Source organism: Pogona vitticeps, chromosome 2 (assembly GCF_051106095.1).
Source record: "Pogona vitticeps strain Pit_001003342236 chromosome 2, PviZW2.1, whole genome shotgun sequence".
NCBI lineage: Eukaryota > Metazoa > Chordata > Lepidosauria > Squamata > Agamidae > Pogona > Pogona vitticeps.
Window position 1 is genome coordinate 17,711,729 of NC_135784.1, and position 15,777 is coordinate 17,727,505.

The 15,777-nt window shown below is 48.7% G+C and overlaps 1 protein-coding gene across 1 annotated transcript; it reads left to right on the forward strand.

Moving 5' to 3' along the window:
* Window positions 1-1,183: 1,183 nt before the first annotated feature.
* Window positions 1,184-8,489, forward strand: LOC110069971 (uncharacterized). Its single transcript, XM_072988195.2, is given in 4 exon segments — window positions 1,184-1,403; window positions 4,459-4,586; window positions 6,781-8,253; window positions 8,256-8,489. Coding segments are annotated over 2 exon segments (1,278 nt in total). The 5' UTR covers window positions 1,184-1,403; window positions 4,459-4,586; window positions 6,781-7,074; the 3' UTR covers window positions 8,355-8,489.
* Window positions 8,490-15,777: the final 7,288 nt, after the last annotated feature.

A 15,777-nucleotide genomic window follows, 5' to 3' on the forward strand; every position in this document is an offset into this window, starting at 1 on the left:
TGTTTGAATGGAAACCACCACCCCCAGTACCATGTGATTAACTTCCAGTGCCAAGAAAATCACAGAGAGAAGGCAAAGCTACCGTCCTGTCTCCTGATGTGCTAGATTGCTCTTGTGAAGCAAGATCTGGTGGAACAAAGGCGACGTCTTTTTCTACAAATGTCATCCCCCTCTACATTGTGAATTGTGTATCTCCCAAGAGCAGATCTTGAATGGAAACACTACAAAACAGCCACTGGTGACATGTTCCTTCGATGTAGGAAATGCCTCCCCCCACCTGAAATTTGTGAGGTAGTTTTGCAGAAATATACAATGATAGACAGGGATCTCTGTTTTTTTTCCCCTGTTTTTTTCCCTTGATGTCGATTAGGAGCCTGTTTTGCGAACCATTTGTTCGCTAAACGATGATTTTTCCGGTTTTGTAAAATGGCTTCCCTTTGTAAAATGGCTTCCCTCCCTTCGCAAAATGGCTGTTTTCCAGACCCCTGCTTCGGAAGACAGCGATTTTAAACAGCTGATCAGCGGTTCTCTATGGGCGATCTTCGCTGGACGATGAGGTATTTCCCCATTGGAAGGCATTGGCCGGTTTTCAGTGCATTCCATTTTTTATTTATTTATTTATTTATTTATTTGCTTGACGATTTCGCTTAACAGTGATTTTTGACACCTATGTTAGAGCGCGCACTCCCACTGACACTGCTGTATTCTTTCTTTAAAACTAAAATCTGAATCATTTGGTTGGTGCCTGTATGATGATAATATCCCTAGGAAGCCTCACAGAGAGCAGCGGTGGGAGAAATATATTTGAAAGGTCAGAAAAGGAGAAGAAACTAATTAAACACCCAGGTCTGCAGGCATCTTCTAACCCCCATCAGCGCTCCACCTTTGATTGTGGAGATGCATCCAGGCTCAGGGGCTGAATACAGATTTAAGCCCCCGTTGGGAAGCCTCCTTTTCAAAGCTTGGAAGCAGGTTTGGCATGACCTGGTCTGTGGTGACACTCACAGGGTCAAAGGAAATAACTGCAGGATGTTCTGTTTACACCTGAGGTTCTCTTGTTATCTCACAACAGGCCCTCTTTGAAAAATATGAATGAACTGCTAAAGTAAGTACAGATCTCAAAGGCTAGAGATGGTACGTAACCACAAGGGGCAGATGGAAAACAACAAACACTAATTCATGTTTTCAAGACATGTGTAGGCTGTTGATCCGATGAGGGCGAGGAAAGAGGGAAGAAAGGGGGACAGAAAGAGAGAAGAGACCTCCGAGGAGGGTGGCACCAAGTTGTGATTCCTGGAAAGGCAGGAAATGGAGGGAAGAGGGGGCTGTGCAAGTCCCCCCCCTCTTTAGTATTGCAGGGAAGAGAAAGTCCTCCGAGAAGAGGAGGGTACGAGAAGAGGAGGGTACGTGGAGGAGAAGGTGGGCTGAAAGAGCTTTGGGGGGCTGGAGGGCGAGATGGAGAAGGGGGGGCCCTTTTGGTGGCCTGGGGTGGGGTTTGAAGTAGGCACTCTCTCAAATGCATTGCCTTCTTCAGGAATCTACACACACACACACACACACACACACACACACACACACACACACACACACACACACACACACACACACACACACACACACACACACACACACACACACACACACACACACACACACACACACACAACCTTCCTTCCAAATGCATTGCCTTCAGAAATCCAGGCTTGTGCGTGAGATTTTTTTTAAAGCATCCTATGATTTCTGAACCAATCAGTAGTGTTCTTCATGGTGTGTGTGTGTGTGTGTGTGTGTGTGTGTGTGTGTGTGTGTGTGTGTGTGTGTAGAGAAGGGAATATCTGGTGGGTGGGAGGGGGGAGTACGGCTTAGTGGGTAGAGCTGGGCTGCCTTTATATTCCTCCTGTGCTCTCCTTCCCTCCCATGCCTTTGGTTCCTTTACTTGGCCTGAAAAGGGTCTCCTTCAGCAAGATGGGGGTGGTGGTGGAAGACATGGGGTGAAAAAGGGGGAGTAAGGCAGGAGAGGAAGAAGAAGAGTGGCTTTCCCACCCCCCAAAAATGGAAAATCATTCAGTGGTTATGCTTCTCATTCACTGTAGGTGCTCTCCCCACTTCCATGCTCTGCCCTTCTCCCCCATGGGAGGTGGCTGAGATGTTTTGGGGAAAATAATTGGGGAGACAGTCTTGCCCTATGGAAACACCTGCCCTGATTTTTTTTTTGGGGGGGGAACATGGCACAGAGCTTAAACTGCAGCACTGCCGTGAAGACTCTGCTCATGACCTGAGTTCAGTCTTGGGCTCAGGTAGTTGGATCAATGGGACGTGGTGGCGCTGTGGGTTAAACCGCAGAAGCCTCTGTACTGCAAGGTCAGAAGACCAGCCGTCGAATCCACGTGACGGAGTGAGTTCCTGACGCTTGTCTCAGCTCCTGCCAACCTAGCCGTTCGAAAGCATGTGAAAATGCGAGTAGATAAATGGGGAACAACTCGGTGGGAAGGTAATGGCGGTCCGTGTCTAGTCACACTGGCCACGTGACCACGGAGGATTGTTTGCAGACAAACGCTAGCTCTATGGGTTGGAAATGGAGATGAGCACCGCCCCCTAGAGTAGGACAGGACTGGACAAATTGTCAAGGGAAATGTTTATCTTTTTTTTTTAGCTGGATTGAAGTGGACTCAGTCTTCCATCCAATGTCCCTAAATTATCCAGATTGCTGGGGGGAACGGACAATGTGTAGCCTGTATCATGAAATTGTAAACCGCAGAAAGTGCTGTAAGCACTATGGGGCAGTATGTAAGCACCACACACACTTGCTTTGTGTGCATGATAGAAGAGACCTGCCTTTGGATTTCCTTCCCATACACCAAAACCGTCCCAGATTTCTTACTTTTTCATTCGGGGGGGAAAAACAATTCTTTGGGGGGATGAGGTTAAATGTGAACAGCCTTCTGTTTCGGTTGAAGAGCAGAGATTAGAAGGGAAAAGTAGGTATATGGGAAGGCACGAGGAAAGCTTTTTGGACCCATTTTGAAAAATGTAAAATCCAATAAAGAGCAAGATCTTATTTTTAGGACCCTCTGAGACTCCAGCATAAAGTGCAAGCTTCTGTGCTCTTCAGAACTCTTTGTCGGGCGAAGGCGGTAAGAGTGTCTCTGTGGAAGGAAGGAATCGGGTCAGCCCAAACAATGGACTGGAGATTTTAAGAGGAAAGCTTTTTTTTCCCTTCTCAGTCCCAAGGAGAGAATCAGAAGGATCGGAGAATCATGAGAGTTTTCAAACTGAGACAGGGCTGGAGACCAGTGGGCATTGGGTTACTGCCACCACCATCATCCCCTCTCACGGGGTGGGTGGGATTGCTTTTATGGGCTGCTACATCCCTTCTGATTTATGCTGACCCTCTGAAGGAGTGACTTCTAAAAGGTCCTGTGTGTTTCTTACTGGACCAGCTCAGGTCTTCCAAACTAGAGGCTGTGTCCTTAAAAATACAGGCAGCAATGTGTCAAAATGGCTATCGTGGAAAGAGAGTGACGGGAAAACGTCTCTCTGTTGCCACAGACAAGAATACAGGAAACTGGAAAAACAAATATTAGAAGCCAAACAAAAGCAAGTGTTCACAAAAAGGGAAGGAAAAAATCTCTTGGTGCAATATATACAGTGGTGCCTTGCTTTATATTTGCCCCGTTTAATGACAAAACTGCATTACAACGAACTTTTTGCGATTGCTTTTGCGATCGCAAAAAGATGTTTCCTATGGGGGAATTTCGCTTTGCGATTATTGGTTCCCTGCTTTGGGAACCGATTCTTCGCAAAACGACGATTTTCCAACAGCTGATCAGCGGTTTCAAAATGGCTGCCGGGTAAACAAGGCCCCCCGCTGTTTTCTGGGACGGATTCCTCGCTGCACAGGCAGCGAAAATGGCTGCCCTATGGAGGATCTTCATTGGACAGTGAGTTTACAGCCCTCTGGAATGCATTAAACGGGTTTTAATGCGCTTCAGTGGTTTTTTTTCTTTTCACATTATGGCGTTTTCGTTCTACAGCGATTTTGCTGGAACGAATTAATGTCGTAATGCGAGGCACCACTGTAATTCGGTTTTGGGATACAAGCGCCATCTGGAATCTTGAATCTTTACAGCAATCCGGTAAGGCGGGTTGCACTCTGAGATTAATTTGCCCAAGAGCACCAGCAGCTTGTTTCCTGAACTTTTGAGGGCTTCCATCCACCTACAAATAAAATGGAGCAATCCCTTCTCCCAGGCTGGCAGGATTCAGCTGTTAATTCCCTCAGAAGTAGAGAAGAAAGATCATGGATTTGGGGTTTTCTTAAAAATTTTCACAGGAATATCAGGAGATTTCCTTAAAAAATTCCCTTTGTGAATACTGATGTTTAGGGTGTTCATTGTAACATAGCACACAAGGAACAGTGGGTGAGAGTTGGCTTTGACTTCCATTTTCCCTTTATAGCGCTTGGTGGCCTTTCAGGACACAGTGGTTCGTTTCTCCAAAGAGGATCAGCATATCCCAGATTGATGGGCAGAGGGCTCAGCCGAAGGAGATCTCACTGGAGAATCACGCGAAGGATGCTTCCCTCAGTAAGGATCCGTTTGTCCTCCATGAATAGATCCTCAAAGCATGAATCTTCCTTCTTTCTGTTGGTCACTACGCTGCTGGGCTCTCTGGTGGAAAATGGGTGGCCAGATCCTATGCTTTGAACATGCTTTCTGTACAGTGGTGCCCTGCTAGACGCTTACCCCGCATGATGTTGAAATTACTTTACAATGAGTTTTTTGCGATCACTATTGCGATCGCAAAATGATGGTTCCAATGGGGTTTTTCGCTTGACGTCGATTAGGAGCGTGCTTTGCGAACCATTTGTTCGCTAAATGACGATTTTTCCAACTCCGCAAAATGGCTTCCTTTTGTAAAATGGCTTCCCTCCCTTCGCAAAATGGCTGTTTTCTGGACCCCTGCTTCGGAAGACAGTGATTTTAAACAGCTGATTAGCGGTTCTCTATGGGCGATCTTCACTGGACAATGAGGTATTTCCCCATTGGAACGCATTGACTGGTTTTCAATGCATTCCAATGGGGTTTTTTTGATTGACAACGATTTCACTTAACAGCAATTTTCCTGGAATGGATTATCGTTGTCAAGCGGGGCACCTCTGTACTCCACTGCACCCAACCAGAGCATGGCTTTCTTGCCTGCAAAATGGCGGGGTTTTAATTCTGTGGCTGGGGAGGGGAGGGTGGGCTTAGATAGCAGAGGCAAACATGAATCATAGAGGATTTTCCAGGGTTTAATGGGTCTCCCCTGTTTCTACCTGCTCATGGAAAACAGCTTGTAGGTGGGAAAGTTCTGGATATTTATTTGTTTTGTTTTTCTGAAGTACCACGTGTGAGAATCTTTTTATTAAAAAAACAATAACTTTAGTTTGATAGAGCAATACTGTACTTCATAACATGAACCCCTCTCCTGTCAGCCCCAAGGGGGTTATTGTTTCTGCTGAAATTGTGGCAAAGCTGTCTCTGCATGGAAGTGGATATGATTCTGAGTTTGAATTGCATCCTGAAAAATTAAAACTTAGTAGAAATAGACCAGTTAGTTTGCTAGATGTCAACACTGAGTAACACAAAGCAAATGTTCACAGTATGAGTGCCTTGCTCCGTTTTGTCAGGTTACCTATTTGCTTTCTGACTGGATCCCTTGCAAAGCAAAATACTACCCTTGCAAGTAACTTCAGTAGCCCTCTGCCCATATGCCAACCGGCCTCTTAACCAGAGTTGGTTGCATGTGAAAAATGTCATGTTTGTAAGCCACTTATATAGCTGCGTTGATGGCTGAATAGCTCGGTGCCTTTGGTGTCTGCTGCAGAGCCAGAAGTTGGGAGTTCAGTTCCCCCACTGTGCCTCTTGTGAAGCATAGCCAGCCTGTGTGGCCTTGGGCAAGCTGCACTGTTCTAGGATGCCCCCAGAAGGGACTAGGAAGCAACTTCTGAATATAGTATGACCCCTATATCTATGGGGAGTTGGTTCAAAACCGATGCCAAAAAACACAGACTATAGTGCAGCAATGGCAGACCATGGCATGCATGCCACAGCTGGCACACAGAGCCCTCTCTGTGGGCATGTGAGCCATCGAGAAATACTTACCCGTCCTCTGATCCCAGATTTTGACAATCTCCTCTGCTGGTGCAGTGGTCCAGCGAAGGGGTGCAATGGCGATCATTACTAGTCTAGCCCAATGGGGGGGATTGAAGGACCAGTAAGTATTTTTTTGTTAAAACCACAAGCATTTAACCCTTGCAGTGCAGGAGCAATTGATTTTTTCTAAACTAAAACTTCAGTATTCAGGTTTTAATTGCAGCGTTGGCACTTTGAAATAAATAAGTTGATTTTGTGTTGCAGTTTGGGCACTCCGGTTCAAAAAGTTTCACAATCACTGATATAATGAAATCTATACATAGCATGGTCTCTGTCTCTCTATAGTGGCCAGTTCTGGTAACTTCACCTTTAGAATGACATATTTCTAGGATTTTTTTAAAAAAAATTTTTATATTTTTAGACTGTGGATAAGTGAATCAGCAGATAGGGTTCCAACTGTATTTCAAACATTTAGGATTCAATTCCAGAGTCAAATAGTTTAGTTTAGCAATGGTATTATATTCTAAAGGGAGACACAGAGTTCAGATTGGGGTGGGAAAAAGGGAGGAAGGAGTCTTTGAGATGAAACAGGAGATGATCGCTGATGCCTTCCAAAACAAGATTTTGTCTTCTTTTATCTCAGGTAAAGAACAGTACAACAAGAATAGTTTGGAAACAATTAAGCATGGAAGAGGAATAGAAGAGTTTGGAAATCAAAACCAATAATAGAGGCGCGCCAGAGTAGCTCATTAAAAAATGGGAAGAAGAAATCATGAGCTTTTCTGGTTTTGGATGTTTTTGAATCCATGATAATCACAGAAGAAAAAAAGAACAGGAAACAGCCCAGTCTGTAAAGAAATAATAGCTGTATGTCTAGCTTAAAAAAACATTGTAGGCGCCACATGGGACTGTTTATTAAACATCAAATAACCAAAAAATGGGGGAGAAACCCTATAAATGTATGGCTTGTGGAAAGAGCTTCAGTCACAGCGGAAACTTCAATTCACATCAAAGAACCCACACAGGGGAGAAACCCTATAACTGTGGGGAGTGTGGGAAGAGCTTCAGTCGGAGTGCAAATCTACAGTTACATCAAAGGACCCACATAGGGGAGAAACCCTATAAATGCATGGAATGTGGGAAGAGCTTCAGTCGGAGTGGACATCTATATTCACATCAAATGACCCACACGGGGGAGAAGCCCTATACCTGTGGGGAGTGTGGGAAGAGCTTCAGTCGGATTGCAAATCTACAGTTACATCAAAGGACCCACATAGGGGAGAAACCCTATAAATGCATGGAATGTGGGAAGAGCTTCAGTCAGAATGGACATCTATATTCGCATCAAAGGACCCACACGGGGGAGAAACCCTATACCTGTGGGGAGTGTGGGAAGAGCTTCACGCAGAGTGCTCACGTAGATTTACACCAGAGAACCCACACAGGGGAAAAACCATATAAGTGCATGGAATGTGGAAAAAGCTTCAGCCATAGTAGTGCCCTAAGGTCACATCAAAGATCTCACATGGGAGAGAAGCCACATAAATGTATGGAATGCGGGAAAAGCTTCAGTCGGAGTGAACACCTCCATTCACATCAAAGGACCCACACGGGGGACAAACCATACATGTGCATGGAATGTGGTAAAAGCTTCAGTCGGAGTGGACATCTCCAGTCACACGAAAGGATCCACACGGGGGATAAACCCTATAGGTGCATGGAATGTGGGAAGAGCTTCACTCAGAGTGGACATCTAAATTCACATCAAAGAATCCACACGGGGGAGAAACCGTATACGTGCATTGAATGTGGGAAGAGCTTCAGTGACATGGGATCCTATGCAAAACATCGGAAAACCCACACAGGGGAGAAACCGTACAGATGCATGGAATGTGGGAAGAGCTTCAGTCAGAGCACCAGCCTTAATTCACATCAAAGAACTCACACAGGGGAGAAACCCTATCAATGCATGGAATGTGGGAAGGGCTTCAGTCGAAGTGGTCATCTGCATTCACACCATAGGACCCATACAGGGGAGAAACCATATGAGTGCATGGAATGTGGGAAAACTTTCAGTAACAGTGGGTCATGTACTAGACATCAAAGAATTCATGTGGGGGGGAAAAAGCATTTAGATCCATGGAAGGTGGAAAGGTCTTCAGTCAGAGTGGGCATCTGAATTCCCATCGAAGAACCCACTCAGGCAAAGAAGCTTGACAAATGCTTGGAACAGGGAAAGACTCCGCTGGAAGGATGATCACCCCTCACAGAAAAGAACCCACACAAAATGGAAAACACACTATGGCTGGACATGAGTTTGTCCCTGTGTATCATGAAGTTGTTCTGGTGTGATGCCATCTCGTTCTTTACATACTTTCATTGGCACCAGCCTCTGAATCTCTTCAGTGTGAAGCCAGGTAGTTCCCCTTAGGGGGAATCCATAGACCGCTTAAGAAAATGGCAGGAATCCAAAGAGTGAATAATTACATGAGAATTAGAAATGGGCATGAACCTGCCTTCCCCTGCCGCCCCGGCTGGACCCCTCCCCCACTCACCAAACGGTGTGTTGCTCATCTCCTCCTCCTCTTTGACTGTTCAACCAGTTCCAGAAGGAGCATGGGCTTCCTTGGCTGATCGCCCACTCAGACGCGGAGGCAGGACAGGGAACCCACATGCTACTGCCAGGGACTGGTTGAACAGCCGAAGGGGAAGAGTTGAGGAGTGTGCTCTGACTGGCGAGGGGGTCATGAGCTGGGGAGGCAGGAGAAGGGAACGCCTGTAGTATTGCACATATGAACTGACACAAACCTCCGAACCAAGGTTCGTGCCCATCTCTAATGGAAGTCCATCTCTTGTCACTCTAATTTATTTATTTAACTTATATGCCGCCCACACTACCCAAAGGTCTCTGGGCGGCTTAACAGCAATTTAACTACAGTAAAAAAAGATAAAACTATTAAAATACAATTAAAATACAGTACAGTGGTGCCTCGCTTATCAATGTTAATCTGTGCAGCAAAAATCGCTGCTAAGTAATTTCATCGCTAAGCTATATTAAAAAGCCCATAGAAATGCATTAAAACGTGTTTAATGCGTTCCTATGGGCTTAAAAACTAACCTTATGCGAAAATCCTCCATTGCGGCGGCCATTGTCAGTGCCTCTAAAGCAAGGCAACACAGCGGGTGGCCATTTTGGAACCGCTGATCAGCTGGAATGAAAATGGGGGCTTTGTGATGATCGCTTCCCTGCGATCATCGCAAAGCCTCCGCCGATCAGCTGGCCGAAAATGGGGGCTTTGCGACAGGGCCGGACTGGCCATCTGGCAATTCTGGCAAATGCCAGAAGGGCTGATGGTCAGAAGGGCCGGTTCTTGCCTCAGCGCAGGGCCAGGCTGAGCCCCCCCTCCCCAAAAGAGAGCGAGTGAGCGAGAGAGCAAAAGGGAGCCTTCCCTCCCCGCCCCCCTGCCTTGCCTTGCCTTGCCTCCTCCTCTTCCTCCTCCTTCCTCCTCCTCCTGCCCCTCCAGCTGGGGCGTCCCCCCCAACCTCCCCACCCGGCCCAAGAGCGCACCCGCACCCGAGGGGGGGCAACGCCAAGGCCCAGCTCCTAGCGCGGCGGCGAAGGCGGGCTCCGGGCGGCGGAGGAGGCGGCCATGGGGACGCGGCCGCTCTGCCTCCCTCCCGCGCCTGCGGAGCCGGCAGCGGCGGCTGCGCGCTTTATTCGAGGCTAGCGCGGGCAGCCGAGATGCTGCGGCTTCCCAGCCCTGCCTGCCCGGCTGCTCTCGGGACGCGGCTGGTGCTGGTGGCCAGCTGGAGGGTCAGGCTGGCGCATCCCCCACCCCGCTCGCTCGCTCGCTTCCTCGCCCTGTCACGCTGGGGCAGGGGAGGGCCGTAGGGCGGAGCGGGAGCGGCTGCAGGAGGAGGAGGAGGCAGCCTCGCCTCGGATCCTCCCCCACTGCCTGCCCGCCCCGGCCCGGCCTGGCCCGCTGCCCAGCCACCCAGGTGGCCGAGAGCGCACGGTGCCCGGGCGCGTCGCCTTCGCCGGGCGCCCTTGGCCTCTCCAAAGGGAAGTGCGCCGCTGGGGGATGGGAGAGGGAGCAGGCACCTCGGCCGGCCTTCCCCGGGCGGGCGGGCGAGGAGGGAAAGCCGGGGGGGCGGAGAGGGGAGGAGGAGGAGGAAGGGGGCAAGGATGGGGAAAAGAGCGGAGGGGGGGACTGGAAGAGGTGAGGAAGGCTGATCGGAAACTGGTAGCCGAGAAAGCCTCTCCTCCCGGGCAGGGGTGGCCATGCTGCCTCCCAGGAAAGCCCCTCTGACGAGGCTGGGCTGAAGTTTCGTCGGCAAGCCCAGCCTCGACCGGAGGGATCCTGACCTGGTCCCGGGAAGATCAACTTTCCTGGCCAGTTTTTTTTTTAAGTGAAAATTACCTCATCAGAGCTGGGCTACACTGTCTTTGTTTCACCGTCCCCTGAGAATGTCACAACCCCGCTTTAGATACGAGTTGCCTTCTTATCCTGCTCCTTAGGATGCGCTGCGGCAGAAAAGATACACTCCTCTTGCACAGGGAGGTTCTGTTTATTCGTTTCGTTCATATCCTCAGCTCCCTCCCAAGTTTTATCCTCCTCCCTACAGCCCTGTGAGGTAGGCCAGGCTGATGGCGAGAGCACCTCGCTCAAAATCCCCACGGTGCATTTCAGGGGTCCATAGGGCCAATCCTGGCCCAAAGCCAGGTGGGCCTGTGTCCCCACAGCCGGTGGGCCTGTGTACTCTAAATGCCAGGGCCGATTTTTGGTCCCAGTCCGGCCCTGCTTTGCGATGATCGCTTCCCCACGATCATCGCAAAGTGAATTTTCCCCATAGGAAACATCACTAAGCGATCGCTTTTGCAATCGCAAAAACAGCATCGCAAAGCGATTTTGTCGTAAAACGGAGCGATCGCTATGCGAGGCATCACTGTACTCTAAAAATTGCCGTCAGGACCTACAATTGATATTCTTTCAGTTAAAAGCCTTCTGGAATGGGACAGTTTTGACCTGGCACCGAAATGTCATCAGCGTCGGCGCCAGACGAATCTCAGTTGGGAGGGCGTTCCATAGTCTGGGGGTAGCTGCCAAAAAGGCCCTTTGTCTACAAGCCGTCCCTCTTACCTCCTTGAGGGATGGCTCTTTCAATAGGGCCCCCTGGCTAGATCTTAACTGCCAGGTAGGCTCATATGGAAGGAGGTGGTCCTTCAGGTATCCAGGGCCCAAGCCGTTTAGGGCTTTATATGTCAAAAAAAGTACTTTGAATTAGGCCCGGGCAGCAACTGGTAGCCAATGTAATTTAAACAGAATCGGCTCGATGTGTCCCTAGTGGCCCCACCACTCACCAGCCGCACAGCTCGATTCTGGACCAGTTGCAGCCACCGGACTGTCTACAAAGGCAGCCCCACGTAGAGCGCATTACAGTAATGTTACCAGTGCATGTGTAACTGTCATGAGACTCCACTCATTCAGGTAGGGCCATAACTGGTACAATTTCCGCAGCTGAAGGAAGGCGACCCTGGCCACTGAGTTCACTTGGGCTTCCAGAGTTAGACTGGGGTCCAGGAGCACCCCCCCAGGCTGCGGACCCTGTCCCTTAGGGGGAGTGTAACCCCATTCAGGGCAGGAAAATGGTCCTCCAGCCTGTCCAACGAAGCCCCCACTAACAGCACTTCCGTCTTGTCTGGATTGAGTTTCAGTTTATTAACCGTCATCCAGTCCATTATCAGGTCCAGACATGAGTTCAGCACAGAAACCGCCTTACCCGGATTGGTGGAAAATAAGATAGAGCTGAGTGTCATCAGCATATTGCTGACTCCTCAGCGCAAACCTCCTGATGACCTCTCCCAGTGGTTCCATGTAGATGTTAATTTCTTTGCAGTCACAGAAAATTTGTTCTTTCAGGCGAAAAAGCATTGCAGCTCAGTGAATGAACAATACTTTGGTGCACAGAAGGTCCTAAGTTCAATTCTCTGGAATCTCCAAGAAATCCTGCAGGCTCTGTGCCAGTCAATGTGTTGACAAGGTGAAACTAGCTCACCTTGATCCTGAGCAGGTGTGTTGAAGCCCATCTCCCACCATCCCCAGCACAGAAAATGGATTTTATTCCAAGACATCCAATGGGTGTCAGGTTTTGAACAGCCTACTATTTGGAAAGAATGCCCGCTAGTGGCTGTCCAGATCAAAACCACCCATTATTGTCAGGGGTCATTGATGCAGGAGCTCCCTCTAGTGTCCAAAAGGGACATGGCTGCCTCTTCCAGTTGGGATTTTGCAGAAAAGGGAGATCCTGGGTGAGAAAAGCAGGTTATTTATGTGATTTCAGAACAGACTGACCTCCCTTCCCCACCTCCTCCAGCAGCTGGCCACTCAGAGGAGGAGGTGGAGCACGGGATTCCTGGAACACTGCCTGCAAGTGGTCAGTTGCTGGAGGAGGTAGAGAAGGGAAGTCTCTGCTCCTGCTGAGATCGTGTGATGGGAGAGAACAAGCAACACACGCTGGCTGGGGAGGGGGGATGCTGATGAGGAAAGTGGTGGAAGCGAAAGTGCGGCACCGCTGGCGCGCCAACAACTTAGGATGGCTTGATATGAAGTGCTTTGTGCCCATTCAAATAGACTTAAAACCTGAACTGTTCAGTTGTAACCCTGTCTGCAAATAGCGGAGATGATGGTATCTTTCGGGACTGAGCAGCTGCTTCTAAACAGGCTTGGATCGTGAGAACAACGAGAAGCATTGGGCTTTGGTTGTACCATTCAGACACTGTCTATAAATACAGAAGCCTGCTTCGTGTGCATGTGCATACATGTGTACATGACATATCCTTCCCTTGCAGCTTGTGCTGAAATGGGCCTGGAGTATAGAACCAGTGCACACACACATACAGCAGTTATAATATTTTTTTTTGGAAAACAGTGCATTCTTAATGAGGGCAGGAGGCTGAAGATCCTTTGTCATTTTTTCCTGCTACCCTAAGAGCTGGAGGCTTTTATACTGCCAATGGTCCTTCCCTCTTTCCTACCCCTTTCAACCCACCCTCGGCACAGACTCCAGGATGAAGACAACACAGATTTTGTTTTTCTGATCCAGAGGATTGTGACCAGAAGAATAGAGTAAGAGCGGTAACAAGGCAAAAAAGTGGTTCAGACGCTCAGAAAGGAGAGTTTGCCAAGAGACCAGGAAGAGTCTCTTGATGGTCAAGGCCATGTGACAGTGGAAGGTCTCCAGATGGCATGTTTTGGCTGCAGAATTCAGGGGGGACAAAAAAAATACTCTGCACATGTTTAGAGAGCCTGCATGGGATAGAGGGCATCAGTGGAACCTGGGTTCAAATCTCTGCTCAGCCGGGCACACTCACAGGGGGTGGGGGTGATGGTGGCCATGCAACCATTCCTCGGTAATGGTCATCCATTCCTTGGTTTCAAATTTACCTCTTGGGAGCTAAAAAAGCAGGGATTCTTTGGGGGAGCGACTGCAAAACCCAGGATCCCCAGCCAGTCTGTTTCTTGTAGTGCCTGTTTGCAGGGTTCATCTTCACTCATCTCTAGAGCAATGGTTCCCCAACCTTGGGTCATCTGGATGTTCCTGGACTGCAACTCCCAGCTGTGGTGGTGAAGATTTTCTGGGAGTTGCAGTTCAAGAACTCCTGGTGACCCAAGGTTGGGCACCTCTGGTCTAGACCAGTGGTTCTTAACCTTTGTTACTCAGGTGTTTTTGAACTGCAACTCCCAGAAACCTCAGCCAGCAGAGCTGATGGTGAAGGCGTCTGGGAGTTGCAGTTCAAAAACATCTGAGTAACAAAGGTTAAGACCAGAAGCTGCCCTTCTACAGCCAGCAAGCTGTAAGGAGAAGACAAGTTACAGGCATCCCCCCACACACACTTTTCCTCAAAGCTGCCATTTCCAGCTTGCAGGTGAGTCTGTCTCGAGGGAAAACAGCTGCTACACCTTCAGCGAACGGCTTGAATTGTTGCTTCCCTCCCCCCTGAGTCCTCTAAATTGTTCGCCTCCCCCCCAAACCTTAGGAAGTTTTGCAGACTTTCAAAGCTGGCTGTGTGAGCCGATGGTGCCGTGGTAGTATCTCTGTCCTGCTTCTGGAGTTCAAGCCAATGAAGGTCTCCCAGAGAGACTTCTTCAGTCTCGCTCCATGCCTCTCTTTCTAGGGCAGAGGTGGACATAATTTCTGTAGGGGGCCACATGAAAAATCTGAACTGTGTTCGGGGGCCGAACCAACTTTACTTAAAAATAAAAGATAAGAGACTGATTAACTTTAGACAAAAAAGCTATAAATGGTTTTGATGTTCAACTTGTTCAGTGAGAGAAATCCAGTCTGTCTTGGGCTTGAACAAGTGCTTGAACACTGGACTGGAGTGAGGACTGGTGGGCCGAACAGGAGTGGCTCACGGGCTGTATGTGGCCCTCGGGCCGCACTTTGCCCACCCCTGTTCTAGGGAGACCGGGAGAGATGCTGAAGGGGATAAAATAAATTGACCCGCTACTGCCATCCAGCTATGGTATTAAAAAGCCCAATCATCGTAAGAGTAATCTGCCATCACGTCAATGCTGACTTCTGGCAACCTCTTTAAGGGTCTCTTAGAGAGAGAATACTCAAAGGTTGTTTCCCTTTCCCTTATTCTGGGTGATATTTGTGGGACTGGGCACAGCTGGCCCAAAGCCACCCAGGCTGGCTCTTCTCCCAGGAGGCCCCTTCTCATGCAACACCAGAACCAGGGAACATCCATTCCAACGGAGTGTGGGGAGAGTGAGAACAGACCAAAGAAAAGACTTCTTGAACCAGCGGGTTGTTAGTCTGTGGGACTCCTTGCCACAGGATGTGGGGATTGCATCTGGCCTAGATGCCTTGAAATAGGGATTGGACAGATTCCTGGAGGAAAGGTCTATCACAGATGACAAGCCATGATGATGGGGATGTTTAATCTCCAGGCTTCGAAGGAAGATCCCTCCAAAAGCCAGATGCAGGGGAGGGGGAATCAGAAGACAGGTCTCCAGAGAGAAGCCAGAACTGTAGCAGTGAGTAGCCAAGCTTTCTCGGTAATAGTCCCACTTTGCGGAATAAATTAACCAGTGGAGATGCATTACACTCTTTCTCCCCCACTATTCATGAGAAACTACTCAAGAGAGAGTTAAATAAGGCAGCCCTTCAGGACGTCTTACTCTCAAATGATGTTAATTTTAACATTTGAACCTGTTTTTTATGGCCCACCACAATGAAGTCACTTACATCGCCATTTTGATAATGTTGTTATGTTTTACAGGAATGAAGTGGGTGGAGGTTGTGGTGTTTCGCTTGCTTGTACACTGGTCAGAGTAGCATGAATTCACAAATTGGGTGCTATATAAATTGATTAACTGAAGCCAAGACACAGGGAATAGATTACCCCATAAGATCAAACCCTTGGAAGAAGCAGTGGGGAAAGGCTGATGATGATTTCCTGCCCTGCTTCTCAGAAGCCCCTGCGTGGCCCAGGGTTCAAGGCACGCCGCTGAAGTGTCTGGATCGCAGCCAGATCGATCAGTGCTGTTGTGATACAAAGCAATGGGTCATCCAAGCTGGAACGCAGAGGACCCAGGCGGGCATGGGGGAAAAACACAAACACACAACTTAC